The 20,370-nt window shown below is 46.6% G+C and overlaps 1 protein-coding gene across 6 annotated transcripts in view; it reads right to left on the reverse strand.

Annotated features, from left to right (window-relative positions):
- LOC139264555 (contactin-associated protein-like 2) overlaps positions 1 to 20,370 on the reverse strand; it is a 2,534,539-nt gene that overhangs the window by 1,506,131 nt on the left and 1,008,038 nt on the right. For all 6 annotated transcript variants that reach the window (XM_070881196.1, XM_070881199.1, XM_070881197.1 and 3 more), the window contains one exon: positions 6,435 to 6,619. In XM_070881196.1, coding sequence (XP_070737297.1) covers positions 6,435 to 6,619 — 185 coding nt within the window. The remainder of the gene's footprint in view (positions 1 to 6,434; positions 6,620 to 20,370) is intronic.

Genomic DNA, 20,370 nt, shown 5'->3' on the forward strand with positions numbered 1-20,370 from the left:
ATATGAGGAGAGACTGGATCGACTGGGCCTGTATTCACTGGAGTTTAGAAGGATGAGAGGGGATCTCATAGAAACATGAAATTCTGACGGGACTGGACAGGTTCGATGCAGGAAGAATGTTCCCGATGTTGGGGAAGTCCAGAACCAGGGGACATAGCCTAAGGATAAGAAGTAAGCCATTTAGGACTGAGATGAAGAGACACTTCTTCACTCAAAGAGTTGTTAACCTGTGGAATTCCCTACAGCAGAGAGTTGTTGATGCTAGTTCATTGGATATATTCAAGAGGAAGTTAGATGTGGCCCTTACGGCTAAAGGGATCGAGGGGTATGGAGAGAAAGCAGGAAGGTGGTACTGAGGTGAATGATCAGCCATGATCTTATTGAACGGTGATGCCGAATGGCCTACTCCTGCACCTATTTTCTATATTTCTATGTTTCTATGTCCAGGCGTCTGAAGCGCTGCTTCAGCACTCCAATGGTTTTTTCCATGATATTGCAAGTTGCTCTGTGGCTCTCATTGTATCACCTCTCAGCCTCAGTGTAGGTGTTGCGCAGGGAAGTCATCAGCCAGGTGGCGAGGCCATATCCTTTGTCCACAAGCATCCAGCATTGATCTTGTGGCTCATTGTTAAACAAGTCAGATACAGTGCTCTCACGCAGGATATGTGCATCCTGGATGCTGCCCGGAAATTAGCATTCGCAGCCAGTATAATTTTCTGGTGGTCGACAACCAGCTGGACATTCAGGGAGTGGAATCCCTTGCAGTTCCTGAAAACCTCAGCATCCTGGAAAGGTGCCTGCATCGTGATGTGCGTACAGTCTATTGCTCCCTGCACTTTGGGGAAGTTTGCAATTCTGGAGAAACCTAGAGCCCTATCACTCTGTGCCTCCCTGGTCATCGGGAAGCTGATCAATTCCCTCCTGCGTGCGTACTGGGCTTCAGTGACCTGTCTAATGCAGTGATGTGTGGCACGCTGAGAAAGTCCGCAAATATCGCCTGAAAAGAACTCGAGGCATAGAACGACAGTGCCGTGGTGACTTTGACCTCGACGGACAGTGCAATACTGATGGTGCTGGCAGGCTGCAGATCTGCCCTTATCAGCTAGCATACCTCAGTGATCACCTCTTTGTGGAAGCGCAGTCTCCGAAGGCAGATGGTGTCAGGCAAGTCGAGGTATGAATGCTTCTCCTTGTACTTGTGGGAGGTGTAACATCTGGTCCTCCTCATCTGTCTGTCACTTAGTACATTGGGCACATAATGCAGTGAAGTGTTCCTTCGGCGATGTCGAGTCTGCTGCATATATTTGATCACCAAGAGAGGGTGAGAAAGGACAGGCCCCATTGCAGTAGCTCTCTGTTTTCCACCGATTGCACACAAACAAGGAATGTCCCGACGAACACATCTCTTCAATTCCAATCGGTCACAGTGTGGTCAAGATGATTTTAGAGATGTTCACATCAACTCCAACGACCTGCAGAGTACATCTGAACTCCGTTGAAGTTGAAGCGCAGCAGCCTTTTAAAGGATGTGACATGTGATCTACAACATGGCGTCCATAACGCTGTAATTAACTTTTTGTGGCCGTTTTTTTGAGCGAGCAATATTGTGGGCGAAACGTGTGCAAGGTGGTGAAATTGATGATGGGCGATCTCCATGGCCGCTAGTTTGGGTAAATATGATCTTTCCAAAAAAAAAGTTACCGGGCGTTAACATTGAATCTCGGCGTTACTTCTGTGCGGAAAATTACGCTGGGCGATATTATGGGCATTGAATTCACCCATTCTGCTGATTCCTCCCCCAAAAAAGTGGGCGGGTGGTAATCTTTTTTATCGGCGTTAACCACATGGGAAAAATAACGCTCAACGATAAGTTTCCGAAAAATGCCCATTTTGTGCCAAAATGGGCAATATATGGGCGTTATATATAATTTCAGTGGTAAAATGGGCGTTAAGTGGGCGTTAAGCAGGCAAAAAAAGTGGAGGTTCAAGCCCTAAGGGTTTCCACCAATCTTCTGCTGAGGTTATGCTGTGAGATTGGGTGAACTCTGTGAAAATTCTATCCCGGTATTATTTTTAACTGCTTTCAAAAATAAATTATGATCAAAGGCTAAGCATTTATATTATGCCTTCATCATGGCTCTCAAACATCTCAAAGTGCTTCACAGAGCAATTTGTTTTTTCTATGCATGACTATCATGGAGGCAAATTAATCCATTTCCCACATCATGTTTTACACCTTATTATGATCTCCCATAGCATTAAAGTTGGAGGATATGATGCTTTCCATAGACACATTGCACGGTGTATTACTCTGGTACTGAGATGCAGATACAAGTTATCTGATCTTTCTCTTGGAGGCCACAAAGCCTAATTGCTGCAACCTCATGAGATCAATTTTTGGCCAAATGCTCCTAAGAACATTAAGTTCTCAGGCCAATTAGAACATTTTTTTTTTATCTGTATTGGCTCTCATTTTATTCTTTTTTTAAAGTATGGCAATAGATCATGTCACAGGACCAAGATTAAGAAAAACAGTAAATGTTGGAAATCTAAAATAAAAACTCAACTTATACCCAATACATGAACCTGTCTTTCTCTTTCAGACAATGAGGGGTCGAAATTCGGTTGCTAACGTCTGCTGATAACGCTGGTGTTAGGTGTTAACTGGGAGTTAGGCAGGTGGGAGTGGCGCTGGGTGCTGCTCACGCCTGACGTGAAATTTTGTGGTAATTTTTTAAGGGCGTTAAAACGTAACGTACCGCCGGCTAACACCAAGGAAATCATGACTTCAGTACGCATGCATTGCCTCCTTGGCGTCCTTCTCGTCACATTCACTTTTGCTGCCTCACTTAACGGCTGGCATCCATGACGCCTGAAACAGTTGGACTGCACAAGGCGGAGAAATGAATCTGGGACATTATTTAAAGGGAGTTGCAGCCGGAGCTCAGAGGTCTTCGTCAGTGTTGTTTGATGCTCACACAGACAGTAGGATGTCAGCGTCGTACTGCTGTTGACTCGTCAGATTGAGTATTAGTATCTCGGACACATTGTTGGGTTCGATATTGGAAAAATATGAAAGTTGCATTTCAGTGTGACCTCTGCAAAGTGATGGGGGCAGTGATCGCACACCACAGCGTCCTGCGGCGACAACTTAAAAGGCGCCGGCTGCAGAGACAGCTTATGGCAAATGTGGATCCTCTCCAGAGGAGACACCCCAGATGGCGGGGCAGAAGGCCGGACAGATACAGGCTTTACCATGCGCATTACTCTTATCTTCAGATGTCCGAGGAGCATTGCTTAAGAAGGCTGAGGTTTCTCAAGGAGTTGGTCAGAGAGCTTTTCAACCTTCTGCAGACATACCTGGCAGATGACATCGGCACCAGGACCTCGCTGTCAGTGGCAGTAAAAGTGACAGCAGCAATCAACTTCTATGGTACCGGCTCCTTCCAGTCTCCTGTAGGTGATATATGCTGCATTCGCCAGGTTACCGATGCTCTCTAGAGCAAACGAATGGACTAGATCAAGTTCAGCATGTCCAGGAAAGACCAGGATGAGCACACCCGTGACTTTGCCAAGATTGTGGGCTTCCTCAGGGTTAGGGAACCATCGATTGTACTTATCTGGCATTGCGGGCCCCGCCTCACTTGGCCAACCTCTTCACCTGGTCATCTATTGAAGGCATCGCACCCCACCCTCCAAGCCTCCGTGCATACAAATATTGTGACAAATGAAACTAATTTTTATTGACAGAAAACACCATAGTGTGTTGTAAAGAAGCACTAAAGGACGCCATCATCCACAGCAAACAATAATTGAAACAAGTCCCCTTGAAACATTGTCACCCACATGCACGTGCAACTATTCACATTACATCATCATGAAACAAGGACAGCATCTCTGGCCAGCGCATCACACAATTCTTTATTGGCTCATCCAAATGCAACTATTTACATTCGTTCACATTAGAGCAAGGTGACCATTTCTGGTCACTAGCACACGCATAGTTATCGGCTCTTTCTCAGTGCTTTTCCACCCCTTCCCTTCTCCCCCCTCCCAGGCCTACTGCTCCTCTTTAGTGGGGTCTCAGTGCCTGCAGCAAGGCTGGTAGAAGGTCGCTGTGTTGGTGTCACTGCCACAGGCCGAGTAGGATGTTCCGCACCACCTCAGTCCCTGGAAAGGCCAGCTGTGGACTGCACCACCTCAGCATGGGCGGCAGCACTTTGTGGTGGATGGGTTGCAGAGAGCAGCAGGGTCAAGGGCGGAATGATGTCATCCTGACATCACGTTTCAACAGGCCCGACATGCTGCTACTCCCCCGGGGCAGAGCCTCAGCTTCTAGAGCTATCTGGGTGAGCACAGATTGCTGCCCTGCTTCACCAACATTAGTTCCCCATCCAACTGATGGAGCCCCAGGCACGATGGCAGTGGTCAATGCCTACGTGTAATCAAGTTGGCTCTGCATCAGGGCAGACTGCGGCTGCAGCACACCATAGAGCTGATTGATGCCACCACGCACTGACGACATGACAGTCTTCAGGCCTACCATAGCGTCAGCCTGGTGCTCAATGGCTACTGTCACGTCAGCCATAGCCCATGCCATCATGTCTGGGACCGCATGGTCACTTGAAGCATCCAACATCCATTGGTATCTACCAAGGAAGGGTTCGATGGGCTGCTGAGACACAAATAGAATAGTTGAGGTGGCCTCCACCACACTCAAAGCAAGTGCATCGACACTCTCGGGCACCCTTGACAAAACACCCAGCAGATCGCTGTGCATCTGCAATGACTGTCTGGTGAGATCCTCAGAGTCAGCCTCATCATCAGAATGCTGCTAAGCATCACTCAGGCGCGGACTCACCATCCGGGGAGCTGGCCCCATGATCTCCTCATCCCCATGACATTGCTGCAGACCACTGGGTCCCGGAGCATCACCCACTTCTCACTCCCTGACCATGCCTTCTGACAAAAAGCTGCTGGCCCCGCTCTATGAGGACGCTGGATCCTCTGCTATGTCCAGAGAGGTGTCCTCCATCTCCTCATCCTCTCCACTATCACCCGCAGTGGAAGGCTGACGTGCAGGCCCGTCATCATCTGAAAGCACAAAGCCAGAGAAGAGTGGTTACCTGCAGGAGAGGGGGCCAGGAGTGGCAAACGCTTTCAAGAATGCCAGTCTCATGGAAAGAGCTGCAGGATTGTGGTGTCAGGGCTAAATGTCCTGGCGGATGTTGCAAAGGAACTCAACATACCGTCACTGTCCCCAGGGGGGTCAGCCTCACCCACAGCCATGCCACCAACTTGAACTCCCATCAGGGCCAAGACGCATTCCTCAAATGAAGTCAGGACCTGCAGGTCAGCGTTCCCTCCTCCAGTCCTCATCTGCTCCCTACGGTTGTGGTTGAGCTTGTCCTGTGAGATTAAAGAGAACGTATGAGTTAGAGCCCTTCTATCAGTGTTTCCCAAGTGCCTTCATAGTTTAGTACATGTAACTGTATGACAGGCTTCACAGTTCGATATAACTTCCATTTGCTATGTGGTCTTGTTGTGGCAATACTTGAATTATGGGGCCAGAATCTAACAGTAATGGGGAGGCTACCATCTTCGAGATGCATATGAAGACTGAGGAGTTAACAACATGAGGGTGTGTCTGCAGAACCGAGTAGCAAGGTTAACAGTGAATGCAGGCCATTGCAGTGAGTGAGGCTTCAAATGGGAACCTTCCATCTGGCCTCACCCACGTAGAGCATGGATTCCCAAACACTACCTTGAGCTGAGAGTGCACAGTAAGATCAGAGGTTAACATCATGACAGTTCAAATGTAAGATACTCACCCTCACCAGCCGTATCAGTCGTTCCACTTTTGAACGCACACAGTGGCTTTCCTGGCCACTGTGTCAATCGCAGAAACTTCTTGTGAGATTTCCCTCCATTGGTCTCTGGGAGTTGGTACCCGCCGCCTCCCCAGGGCATCAAGGAGTGCATCCATGGTGGCATCCGAGAACCAGTGGGCACGCTGACAAGCTGCTGCTGCAAGGTCTGCCAGTCTCACCTTCTGAGTGAGTCCGTAGAAAGTGAATATACCCATGAGGCACTGAGGCACCCAATCAACGCCTCAATTCAATCCGGGTAGCGACACTATGTCTGTGGCGCAGCTCCAAATGCTGCCTAAGTCCCGGATGTTGAGCCCACGCTTAACGGCCCACTTAGTGCAGCATAGCGCTTCCAGGTAAATGTGCAACGGCATGATTTCACACTGCTATCAATTATTTAGGCGTCAACACTGAATTCTGTGTTTGGGGAGCGTGCCTAAAGCGAGACGTTAAAAATTTCTCTATGAAGTGACGCCTCAAAAATGGCCATACCAAATTTCGACCCCTGGCTGTTTTGTATTCTCATGATTTTCTATTTTTATTAAAAGCCCTATGATTCTGTACCTCGTAGTCTAGATCCAAGTGGTCAAATTCCCCATTGGTCCGGAAATGCTGCGTTTCCCGATCGAGTGTAAAATTGATATTGCGGCCATAGCGCTCAATGATCACAGAGTGCCAGTGATGGTCATCCAGGAGGCTGCCAGTTGTCACAGAGGTGTCGCCATTGATAGAACTGTGCTGATTACTACCTGGAGGTTAATAATAGAAACTTGTCAGTGGCAGTTCCTACATTAAAATGGAAAGTAAAAGAATCACATCAATGAAAAAGAGTTATTAAATTGGAAGCTACAATTAAAAAGTTACTGAGAACCAAAAGAGGAGTATTACCTGGTATTACTAAATATACAACAGTAGATATTACTGTGACAATGATTAAAAACTAACTGCACAATGCCCTGACTATTAAACCAAGGTATTTCAGCAAAACTGAGTTTTCAAAAGCTTAGTCCTTTTCTTTAATCGATGAAATAGCTTTAAACAAGTTTAAAGGTATGAGGAAGTTTTAGTGGTGGCAGTAAAGTGGATCAATTGCTCACAATAGCACAATGGAGACATTTGGACAGCATTGGTCCCTTTAATGCTGAAGTGTTGGAGGTCCTGTTGCAGGGTGTGCATCAAAGGAGGGTGGTCCTATTTCAGGCTAAAGGAACCCGATAAGCAAACTGCCTGGAGTGAGGTTGCCGCCTAGGTCAATGTACACACTCAGCTCCCTGCCTGCATATGAGGAGGAATTTTACGAGCATGAAGATGAAGGCAAAGGTAAGTGTGCTCTTCACTTTTGCACACATTTCTTCTGGCGCTTGTTAAGCATTGTACAAACCTAAATTGGGAGCTACTGCATCTTTTGTGTCAGCCAGTGGCTCAGTTGGTAGCATCCTTGCCTCTGAATCAGAAGGTTGTGGGTTCAAGTCCCACTCCAGAGACTTGAGCACAAAAATTTAGGCTGACAATCCAGTGCAGTGCTGCACTGTCAGAGGTGCCATCTTTTGGATGAGACATTACTTTCTCAGGAGGACATAAAAGATCCCATGGCACTATTTCAAAGAAGAGTAGATGAGTCATCCCCAATGTCCTGGCTAATATTTATCCTTCACCATCATTAAAACAGATTATCGGGTCATTATCACATTGCTGTTTGTGGGAACTTGCTGAGTGCAAATTGGCTGCCAAGTTTCCTACATTACATTACACTTCAAAAAAAGTTCTTTATTGGCTGTAAAGTGCTTTGAGGTCTTCGGTGGTCATGAAAGACACGATATAAATGCAAGTCTTTCTTTTTTTCTTTTATCTTTCAGAGCATCATTTAAAGCATCACACACTCTTTCTCTGATGTTAAGGCATTTCCCAGAATGGTTTTCAGACATCGATAACTTTTCAGGTCTCTCCATTCGCCCATTTTAAATGGGCAAGGTGCATTATGCAGGCAGAATCTTGCCCTATTTAGATAAGAACATAAGAATTAGGAGCAGGAGTGGGCCATACTCCTATTCCGCCATTCAATAAGATCACGGCTGATCTTCGACCTCATCTTCACATTCCCACCCATTCCCCATATCCCTTAATTCCAAAAATCCGAAAGAGTCCAAAAATCTAACTATCCCAGCCATGAATATATTTAATGACTCAGCATCCACAGGCCTTTGGGGTAGAGAATGCCAAGGATTCACAACCCTCTGAGTGAAGAAATTCCTCATCTCTGTCTTAAATGGCCAGGCCCTTTACCCTGAGACTGTGACCCCCAGTTCTAGGGGCCTGACCCCTTACCCTGAGACTGTGAAGCCCAGTTCTAGGGTCCGGAACCCTTACTCTAAGACTGCAAACCCTGGTTCTAGGATCAGACCCCTTACCCCAAGACTGTGACCCCTGGTTCTAGGGTCGGACCTCTTATTCTGGGACTGTGACCCCTGGTTCTAGGGCTGGACCCCTTATCCTGAGACTGTGACCCCTGGCTCTAGGGCCAGACCCCTTATTCTGGGACTGTGACCTCTGGTTCTAGGGCCAGACCCTTTATCCTGAGACTGTGACCCCTGGTTCTAGGGCTGGACCCCTTACCCTGAGACTGTGACCCCTGGTTCTAGGGCCGGACCCCTTATCCTGAGACTGTGACCCCTGGTTCTAGGGCTGAACCCCTTACCCTGAGACTGTGACCCCTGGTTCTAGGGCCGGACCCCTTATCCTGAGACTGTGACCCCTGGTTCTAGGGCTGGACCCCTTACCCTGAGACTGTGACCCCTTACCCTGAGACTGTGACCCCTGGTTCTAGGGTCGGACCTCTTATTCTGGGACTGTGACCCCTGGTTCTAGGGCCGTACCCCTTACCCTGAGACTGTGATCCCCAGTTCTAGGGCTGGACCCCTTATTCTGGGACTATGACTCCTGGTTCTAGGGCCAGACCCCTTATTCTGGGACTATGACCCCTGGTTCTAGGGCCGGACCCCTTATTCTGGGACTGTGACCCCTGGTTCTAGGGCCGGACCCCTTAACCTGAGACTGTGACCCCTGGTTCTAGGGCTGGACCCCTTACCCTGAGACTGTGACCCCTGGTTCTAGGGCCAGACCCCTTATTCTGGGACTATGACCCCTGGTTCTAGGGCCGGACCTCTTATCCTGAGACTGTGACCCCTGGTTCTAGGGCCAGACCCCTTATTCTGGGACTATGACCCCTGGTTCTAGGGCTGGACCCCTTACCCTGAGACTGTGACCCCTGGTTCTCGGGCCGGACCCCTTACCCTGAGACTGTGACCCCTGGTTCTCGGCCTGGACCCCTTACCCTGAGACTGTGACCCTTGGTTCTAGGGCCGGACCCCTTATTCTGGGACTGTGACCCCCCCAGTTCTAGGGCTGGACCCCTTACCTTGAGGCTGTGCCCCATGGTTCGATGGTCTGCCATCCCGACCAGTCATTAGCTCATCGCTGATGATGTCAGCGTGACACAGACATGCCGCTGCACGATGACGCATCACAACATCGCTCCCCTTCAGTTAAAGGGGAGAGCCGCTGCGAGGTCTGCATACTTTTAAGTTAGATCCATTGGGCCACCAGGGGGGTTTTCGGTCAGGCTAGTGGCCTGGCACCCAAGAGCAGGTGCCAGGCTGCCTATTGGTGACCCACGGGCATAATTATTGGGCCGACCTGGCAGTGGGCCAAAAAAAAACTTAACATGGTGGCCACGGCAGTGCACGCTCCCCTTTCAGGGCAGCTGGGCCGCCATGATACAGAGTGTGTACCGACAGCAGGGCCGCTCCCGTGGGGCAATATTGCAGGGGGTGAAAGGGGTCAGTGCATGCACGACACAGAGGGAAAACAGGCGGAGTGGCCCCGGACACCATTCCAAACCTGAGGGAGGGCAAGTTAGAAAACGGCAGCTGCTCTGCAGAGAGTCACCGGCCAGAAGCTTTATCGGGAAGGGCAATTTCAGCCCCGCTCGACTCTCCAGCCAGGGGAAACAACCTCTCGGCATCTACCCTGTCAATCCCCTTCAGTATCTTACATGTTTCAATAAGATCACCTCTCATTCTTCTAAACTCCAGAGAGTATAGGCCCAATCGACTCAATCTCTCCTCATAGGAAAATCTTCTCATCCCAGGGATCAATCTAGTGAACCTTCATTGCACCAGCTCTAAGGCAAGTATGTCCTTCCTCAGAAAATGAGAATAAGGGGGAGAAATTCCCCAGCACCCCAATTGGGGACACGTCCCACCCCAGCTGCGAAATTGAGGTTACCGTCCTTTAAAGGATGTGGAGTGCAATCTCGCGCACTCCACTTCCTTTTGGGGAGGGTTCTGGGGCACATTGGTCAGCGCTACGCAGCGGCTCCACGTAGCGCTGATGTGTCTCAATGCCCCTCCCCTTCGGTTCAAGACTGCAAATTCTGCACGGCCTCTGATGGCCTCCACTGGGCCACGTGGTGCCGAAGCCACAGCCCGGCACCCAAATCAGAGTGCCGGGCTGCACGATGGTAGCAAAAGAAGTCAAGCCGACCGGTGAGTCAGACAAACAGGTAAGATGGTGGCGCGGGACACTACTGACCTCCCCTTTAACTTCCAACCCGTGAATGGAGGTTGGCCCGAGTCGTGACCCACGAAGCTGGCGCTGACACTGCTTGCGGCAGCCTCGTGGGGCACAGGTTAATATCCGCCGCGGGGTAGAAAGGGGTGGGCACACAGGCCGATGACATCATTGCCAGTTGCACGGTGGCCCGGGGCACTACTGGCAGGGCATGGCACTACTGTGGCAGCGCCTCTGCTAACTCCCGCGCAATTTCGTGGGAGCCGGTAGTGCCCCCAGCCCAGGCGAAAATTGTTTTGTGCCCCATTACCGCCCCCGGAGGCATTAACGGGTTTCGCAAAAAAGGGCAATTTCAACCCCCAAAACTGTGCACATTACTCCAGGTGTGGTCTCACCAAAGTCCTGTACAATTGTAGCAAGGCTTCCTTACTCTTGTATGCCAACCTGCTTGCAACAAAGGCCAACATGCCATTTGCCGTCCTAATTGCTTGTACCTGCATGCTAACTTTCTGTGTTTCCTGTACGAGGACACCCAAATCTCGCTCAACACCAGCTTTTAATAGTTTCTCACATTTAAAAAATATTCTGTTTTTCTACTTCCTCCTAACAAATTGAATAGCTTCACATTATACTCCATCTGCCACCTTATTGCCCATTCACTTAACCTGTTTATATCCTCTTACAGGCTCTTTGTGCCATCCTCACAGCTTTCGCACTTAGCTTTGACCCTTCATCGAAGTCACGAATACAGATTGTGCACAGCTGACACCCAGGCACTGATCCATGCAGCACCCCACGAATTACTGCCCGTCAACCGGAAAATTACTTACTTATCCCTACTCTCTGTTTTCTGTTGGTTAACCATTCCTCCACCCATGATAATATATTACCCCCTACCCCACAAACCCTTATCTTACATAACACTCTTTTATGTGGCATCTTATCGAATGCCTTTTGTAAATCCAAATATACCACATCCACTAGTACCCCTGGTAGTTAAATCCTCAAAAAATTCTAATAGATTTGTTAAACATGATTTCCCTTTCATAAAACCATGCTGACTCTGCCTAATCATATTAAGATTTTTAAGTGCCCTTTTATCACTTCCTTGCTGATGGATTCCAGCATTTTCCCGATGACTGATGTCAGGCTAACCGGCCTGTAGTTCCCCATTTTCTTTCTCCCTCCTTTCCTGAATAGCATAGCATCTGGGACCTTTCTAGAATCTAAGGAATTTAAGAAGATCACAATGAATACATAGTCGATGTGCGGTTGGTGTTTAACATGGTGCATGCCTGTCACATTATTTTATTTTTTCCCCTTAAAATCTGCTTCTACAAAATGGAGCACTTAGTGAATCGGGCATGTGAGCTTGTCTCCAGCCCCTGCATTGCACAATTGGCTCTCATAAATTGAGACAGGCTGCTTACATGGGTTACAACCATTTTACAATATAATGCTTGTTGACTGATAAGCAATCCTTCTCTAATCTCTCGCCACCAGCCTCTCTGCATCACAATCCTTCTGAACTCCATTTTTATCAATATTATTATTGCCAATTTTCCTCTCTTGTCCCTCCTAATTTGCAAATATATCATCCTGTATGTTCTTCATCCTTGCTGCATGCTCAATTATTGAACACAGGTCTCATTGTATCATTACCTGTTCCAATTCATTCTTTCCCAGGATCTCAAACTGTGGAACTCTTTATCTCTCACAGTCTTTCTTTTTATAATCTTCAGGTTTTTAAATCCAAAGCTTGGCATCACCTAATCATTACCGGTTTCCTGATTTACTTCATATTCTTCTAATCTCATCAATTTGCCAATCTTGAAATTCCACCTACAACTACAATAATTATATACTTGTAAACAAATCTTCAGAACGTCAAGGTTAGATTATAATCTTGAAATTGCTCCTGAATGTCTGCAATTGTTCAGAATTTATACAGCTTTAAAATAACATTCAAATATAATTCGCTTTTTGTTATGATCAGCTTTTGTGCAGGCAGTGATAACCAATGCAGACAATTACACAGTTAGTGCCTGTATTCCTACAAGACCAGTCACTGCAACTGTACCAAAAACAACCTGCACTTCATTATCAGGAATTTCCATTTCCAGTATACATGATGGGAGTGATATTACAAACCTTCCAGCAGGGAGACTTGCTGCCTGAAGCACATGTCGGGAAATCGTAGGCACGATAACCACAATTTTCCATCTATTGCATACAATTACATGGAAATTACAATACACCAATATCAAAAAGGCTGTTCATCCAAACCATTGTGTGTTAGTGTTTATCCTCCATGCCAAAAGTAGTCTTAATGCTATATCACCTATTTAACACTTTCTTAAATGTTGATATGATCTCTGCTTCAATCATTAATCCTGGTAATATAAAAATGTTTTTCCTGCCCTCTGTCCTAAAATTACTTATTCAATGCAATATCGGAACCACCCCTCCCCCCACTCTCAACGTGCCTCAAAGCTAATATCAGTGCCACTGTTTCCTTTGACTGTGTCCCACTCTTACAGAATTTTAAACACATCTGTTATTCCTGAGAAATTAATTTGTGCTGTAAATCGCATGGCTCAAATGATTATCAGTAAAGGGTTAAAAATCTCATTCATGCCACTTTAAGTTGTGTTTTAATTTCTAAAGTTCTTTCCATTTTGCTTATTAAGTAAAAAGGCAGATGAAGGGATGTTCTTTTATTTTGATATTCTATATGTGCAATTAAGCAAGGCTTCCAGCGAGAAAACTTTATGAAGGCATTGATTTGGTTTTAATTCTCTTCAATTCAGAATCATGGTGTGAATTCCCATGACAGTCAGTCATAATTAGACCAGCTATGGATGCCATATTAATATGTTCTCCTGTCTGCCAACTTCAACAACTGTTTGACACAGTCATTTGTCCATTCATGTCTTCTTGTGCATAGTGCTATTATTTTGGCTTTATCCTTCCCTATTGGGACCCATTCTATTCCTTTCTGAGATAGCAGTCTTGAACCAGACCCACACAGATCATGCCCATTGTAGTCATCTTGCTGTAATATACTTTGCTATTGAATGCAAGTCACTTTTCCATCAATGTCAGTCACTGGGTCTGCCAATGATAACCAATATTCTTACACAACACATGCCAAAGTGATTACCTTCTGCTTCTGTACCTTTGTCAGGATCTCAGCTTACACAAAAGTTTTAACTAGACACTAGATTCAAAACAAACTGTTCCACAGCTGCTAACATGTCTCTTCTCTTTGAATGTTTTCCATATCACTGGTCATTTTCTTCCATCTTCTTTCATCCCTCTGTATTGTTCCCTATACTATAAGAATATTTTGGTCATTGGAAGCTCAAATGAGGTCTTTACTTCTTTCCTTCATGGTTTGGAGAAGGTTAGACATTTAAACTCATCACCTCTGATGCAACATCCTGTTGCTTTACTCATCTATGACGATATTGAACAAAGAAAGTGATGAAATGTTCCTGTGACTGACCCAAAAGTCACTTCACACTATTCAGACATTATTCCTTCAATCCTCACAAAAGCTTTGTTCCCTCATACATCTCCCTTTAATAATATCATACCCTTTCTTGCTGCTCTATAGAGGTCCAGTCTCTTCAAAATATAGTCGATGATGCACATTCATAGATGTTTTCTATACTCATGACAATTTTTTGTCTCAGTGTAATAATCTGTAAAACATCACACTTTCCACAGCTTTCCATTTCATTCAAACGCATTCAAAACATTTGCTTGGTCTATTGGGGTTCAGGTATATTGTAAGCACAGAGTTGAGAATAATTTTCTCTGCAAATAACCACTCTACATCCAACCCGAATGCTTAATATTGGCTACATGTAGCCAAAGTGGGGGTGAAAAAAAAGCATAGATTTTCCTTGCCTTGGTGAGCTTAAATGGAAATCTGACACAAAAATAAATTATACATTGGATGTCAGGAGCAGTTTGGACCATAATAAAAATTGCTTAAAGATTGGAATTGTGAGACAATACCTCGAACTGGAGAACTGTTCTGTGTTTTGTATATTGTTATCTAGTTTATTTGAAATGGATGTCCTGATAAATTGTCAGTTGAGTTTTATGACTAGCTCATGGAGACAAACTCACAGAGGTCTATCAAAAGCTCATTACGTTGACCCCCCTTGTCTTTAATGGAGATTTAGCAGTGAGGTCAATGGGGAATCTGGGACCTTGGTGAACGACGGGACCAATACTCTATCTCCATAACCAATTCAATTAATGAATAAAGAAAGAAACAGAGCAAATGATGAAGAAGGAAATAGGGTCAGATTAGATACAGAAAGAGAAATAAAGAGAGGGAAAGTCAGAGTTGATTAAGAGAGAGAGAAAGAAAGAGACAGAAAATAAAAGTTTTCATGATGCTAATGACAGAGCAGCGCAAATCATCCAAATATTTGTGGCAGTTCACAACTCATAGCGTATCTCTTCCTCACCACAAATTATTGGATTTTTTACACATTAATAATAGTGTATATCTTTACTCACTGTTATTTTGCCAGCAAATTTGGGCCCCATGTTTATGGCTGCTGAGTTTAGTCATATAGTTTTATACCACATGAGGGAATAGACTATTTTAAAAGAATTATTCAAATCTGGAAAATAAAATGTGTGGTGCTCTCACAAATAATGATTGATAATGAAAAACAATGGGGCACTTTTGTTTCTAATACTTGTATAATAATGGGGTCCAATGTGTCTGTGTAGAAAATCAGTACTTAATGATTAATCACTGCACATTGTGCTGCCCCTCCTTCTCCTCACTCATCATCTTCAAGGATGAATTAAAATGGATTAGAATAGGGATCTGTCAGATCACATTTTTACAGCAATTAGTTACACTTCTTGGGCTCAATTTTTCCTGAGCCCGTTTTCTGGCGTATTGCCAGAGTTGCGCCGTTTAATTAGGTAAATAAATGTACCAGAAAAAAAATCTCCAAAGTTTCCCTGATGTTTGGGCTGCAATCTGCAGCTGCACAGTGTGGCCAGTCGCCTCGGGGGGTGGAGCCTGTGGTCTGCGCTGGAAAAAGGAACCCAGCCTTCTGCGCATGCGTGGGGGAAAAAACTGACATTCTTGATGTCGCTGAAATGGCCGCACATGCACAATAGAGCTCCCCAAAGGTCTTTTGGCCTCTCCTCTCTTCCTCCCCTCCACCTCCCGAGTCTTGTTACCTCTCTCCCCCTCCTGCCCCCTCCCCCTTGAGTCTTGTGACCTCTCTCTCCCTCCCCTCCCTTGAGTCTTATGACCTCTCTCTCCCTCCTCCCTCCCCCCTCCCCAGGCACCAAGCCTTCAGATCGGCTGTCTGCGACCCTCTCTGCTCCCCGAGTGAGGTGCCTTCCTGGTCCGCTGTGGTGAGTACCTTCCTGGTCCGGTCTGTGGTCCCCGAGTGCCTGCCGGTTAATTTGCTCCCTCCCTCCCTCCCCCGCCAAGCCTCTCCGGTCCCCGAGTGAGTGCCAGACCCGGTCCACTTCCCGCTCCTAGCCCAGGCCAAATGGCCTCAGATATACTTACCTGCGCCGATTTTTTAACTGTCCGCAAGGGTTTTTTCGAGAGGTCACATACACTGGCCTAAGTAGAAATGGAGTAACTATCAGCTGGCCAAAGTTGCCTAAATGGCCAGAATTGGCGTAGGTGGCTGGTAACGCCCTCTTTTGAGGAAAAAAAAACTTACCTTAAAAAAACGTAACTATATGAGTTACGCTGGTGCAAATTGATTGGGGAAACTGGGGATTTTTAAGTTAGGCCAGAAAAAGCAGCCTACTCCAAAATACTGGAGAAACTTGAGCCCTTAATGTTTATGGTAAAATATTGAAAAAACACACTTTAAATTTACCTGTTTAAAGGAGCTGTTAGTGTGAACTAAAATCATTAAAACGTTAGTGATTTGATGTCCAGATTCTGCTGAACACAATCTGTTAAAAGATTTCAATGTGCAGCTAAAGCTAAATCAATTTGATTGATCTGCTCCCTCCTAATATTGCTGGCATCACCATTTCTGAAGCAAGATGTCAAGCAGTGAGGTGTGAATTTAATACAGCATCAGTGCAGTTTATATTTTTATTGATTTTTTTATGAAGTTGCTGTAAAAATAGACTCTGCTGCTGCTAAAGGCAGGCATCAAATTACTCCATTTAAAAAAGGCTTTAGTTGGGCACATAATTCAAATTATTTTTGACCTCCTTCAATTTATCAGATTTTAGCAGACTTCTAGTGTAAATATAATTAAATAGCCACAAAAAAGACTGGAAAAAAAATCAAATCTTGCAAGTGCTAATTCATCAATGTCATTTTATGTTGTACAATTAGAAAGTTAAACAGCTTAACTCTGAAAGTCACGAGTTCGTGTGCATGCCTTTATTATAATGAAATGCCAAAAAGTATTCAGAAAAGGAGAATACCTCCAAGCTTCTGACTTTTAGACGTCCTCTGGAAAGAACTGCGCACGGGTGAATCATTAATACCCACAATTTCCCAAGGGGACCTCAAAACGTGACATGGTCAATGATGTTCACAATCTCCAACACTGCACCGTAACACATTACAAACATGATTAACACATTATTACATAGGCATAATTAGTGATCAGGACAGGGGCTTTACATCTATACCCTTCAGGGTTAACATTTGCAGTTATTTAATTGAGAGATTTTCAGTGGGAACCCCCTGTGTTCGGATTGGGTGAGTTGGAATGGGGGAGGGCAGCTGTTAGCTCACTTACTGTATCATACCATTTTACATTACTCCACACACCCAACCTTTTTCACAGCTGCAAAATTGATGGTGTCTGAACTTTTCCTGGACCAGAAATTATTCTATCAGTGCCATTTCCCATTCTGAATAATTCATTGGTATTTATTTTCCATAATTCACTCAGAATCTCAAAGTAATGTTTCTGAGGACAATAGACCTGTGCATTTGGCATCAGTGTAGGGGAGGACGAAAACCCTCTCATTTTACCCAGAAGGAAAGGGGCTGTGGGATCAGTCTGTGCTGTGAATTGAAACCGATGGAAGGAAAACTTTGGGACACAAATGGAGACCCCCCCCGTGTTTGGACTCATAGGAAAGGGAATTTAATTTGGAACTATCTACCAGAAAGTTTGAAATCCTAAAGTGCACATGGAAGAAACTATGAACTTTAATCGAATTTGGGATTTTTTTTAAGGTCTGCAAGAAAAGGGGTGGAGTCAATATCAAAAGGGCCAGTTTGGACATTGGAACTAATCAAATTGTCTGGGAACTGTATACCCTCGAAACTTGCCCCTTGAAAACATTAGCATTTAAACAATGCCACATACATATTCCAACACCTTTTTCATCAGGCATAGAAATATCTGGCTCAGGCCAGACTAGCACAATGGCTACAGGAGGCCAATGCAATCAACACCCACTCAAACCTTGAGTAGGTTAAGATCAGTGGGGAAAAAACCTAAAAACCTCAAACTGTTGCATTTTTCAAAATCAAAAGTCCACCAATAAGAAGAATCGACTTCAGCAGGAGAGGCGGACTGGATAATCTATAAAAAAAGGGGTTTCTGACGTAGTGAAAAAGATGAGTGATGATTTTCCCTGCCCTGGTGATTCAACAACCACAACCACAGGCCTCTCGACACGGAAGGAAAACCAGTGTCCGAAGACACTGAAGATAGAAGAAACAAACCACCAGACTGCAGAAGGCACAGTAGTGAGTATAACCTCTGGTCCCCAGAACTCCCAACTCAGTTAGGCCAGGAAAGGTGGGAGGTTGGGCATTGTACTGCTAAACTGGTGTAAAGATTTTCCTTGTGTCCGTTTAGTGGGATTTAGGGGGATTGTTTTGTTGGTGTATTGCTGTTTGTTGAGTTACACCTTGCCAAATAAATTGGAAGCCTAAAGTTCCTCTTGGAATCACCTTGTCTCAGTTCTATTGTATTACATCTCCTGATCGTGAGTCTTATGTCAGAACCGTGTAAGGGAAGCTAGGAGCGCCTCGAAAACGCTCAACTGTGTGTCACAGGCTAGGGAAGAAGGGGTTAGGAGTGTTTGACACTCACAGGTGCCTCACAGGCTAGGCATAAGCTGTGGGGACGCACGAGTCTCAAAACCCCCTTCATAAGCTGTGGACACAGTCTCTCCAGGGGTGCTCTTGCAGCACTCAGGGTACCTCACAGGCCAGGCATAAGCTGTGAGGGCAGAAGCCCAGAGAGAGGCACCCAAGGCACAACAACAACCCTGTGAAAACCCCTTACAGAACATGGCGACCCAGATGGGACGTAAGCAAACAGGAGATGTTAATATAACAGATGAGGTGATAAGAGAGGAAACTAAAATGGAGGAGAGAATTTCCTCATACATTTTTGGCAAGGTGAACCTCACCAAACCTTGGGTACAAGCCCTCACTCGGGCAGAGCGCCCAGTGGATGCTGCTGCTCAGTGGACAGCAGGGAAGGACCACAACCACAAGGTAGAAAAGGCCATCTGGCTTATCTGCCTCACCCGCCAAGTCCGAAAGCTCGACCAGCGGGTGAAGGACTTGGAACAGAGTCTTCAGAAATCAGAGGAGCTCTCTGCTATCCGGGCTGTGGTTGGGGACAACCTGCTGGCCGAATTAGCTGGGGAGCAGCAAAGGAACCGGCAGTTGGAGGAGACCTTCCGAAATAGCCGGGACTATCTTCAGTGTCAGGTCACTGAGGCCAAGGGTAGTGAGGGGTCCCTCCGGGAACAGAACTCTCGGTACACCCAGAAAATTTGGGAACTGGAGAATAAATTAAAAGACGTACAGGCAGCCTATAAAGTGGCCAGTAGCAGTGAGTTTGCAGATCACGGTCCCTGCCAGGAGAGGATTAAAATTCTCACCCACGCTCTGTCCCAGGCAAAGGGGATGGTCGCCCTGATAGGACCTGGAGGGTCCACAGGGGACAAAGGAGAGTATTGGGGGGTAGAGGAGAATCCAAAGGCAAGAGACGCCCGACCACCTCCTGAGGCACCGGTTGTTTGTCCGGTGGGGTACCAGGAGGGGCGGGGCACGCAGGTAGTAGCATTCCCAGGGCTGGGGGCAGGACCAATGTGTCCTGCTCGGCAGCAGGGATGTGAGGCTCCAGCCGAGGGTCAGTTAAAGGCTGGATCAGGAGACCAGGCACTGTCTGCTGCACCGGGTATGGTGGGACAGCCGGAGGTAGAGGGACCAGCGCAGAAAGATCCTGAACCAGGGCGGATGTGCCCGGTCAGGCAGCGCAAGTACGGTCCTCCACAGGGAGGTGGCCAAGGTCAGGGAGCGCTGGAGAGCGACTTTATTATTCCCCATGGAGTTCAATCACTCAGGGCCATGGTGGCCCATTTGGCCAAACTCAATCGCAGCGGGGACCCGTCTATCCACTTCATGGAGGTGATGCAGGCAGGGGAAATTAATGGGTGCGACGAGGAAGAGACAGCCAAGCTGCTGCTCTTCTCTCTGGACAGCAAATTGTACCAGGCCCTGCCGGCAGAATGCCGGAGGGGACAGCGTACATTTACTGAGGTCCAGAGGGCCGTCCTTGAGGCTATGGGCTTCGATGACGGCAGTCCTTTCGAACGGGTCGAAAGGACAAGGCAGCTCGCAGGGGAAACCCCGCAGGCGTTTGCGGACAGGCTGTGGGTGGTATACCACGCAGCCTGTGGGGAGCTCCTCGACCGGGCGAATCTTTCCGCGGTACAGACTGGCCGCTGGCTGAGGATGCTGGTGGCAAACTGCTTGCCCCGGCTCAAGGCCAGGGCAGAACTGTGGTTCGATTCCCGGGACCCCAACCTCACCGAGGAAGCAGTGGTCAGGCAACTGGCACTGGTCCAACGGAATGGAGGAGGGGAGGAGGAGAAAACCTCCAAAGGTCGGGTAAATGAAGTAAAGCCCAACTCGATTCCCAAA

The sequence above is a fragment of the Pristiophorus japonicus genome, chromosome 5, assembly GCF_044704955.1.
Source record: "Pristiophorus japonicus isolate sPriJap1 chromosome 5, sPriJap1.hap1, whole genome shotgun sequence".
NCBI classification, from domain to species: domain Eukaryota; kingdom Metazoa; phylum Chordata; class Chondrichthyes; family Pristiophoridae; genus Pristiophorus; species Pristiophorus japonicus.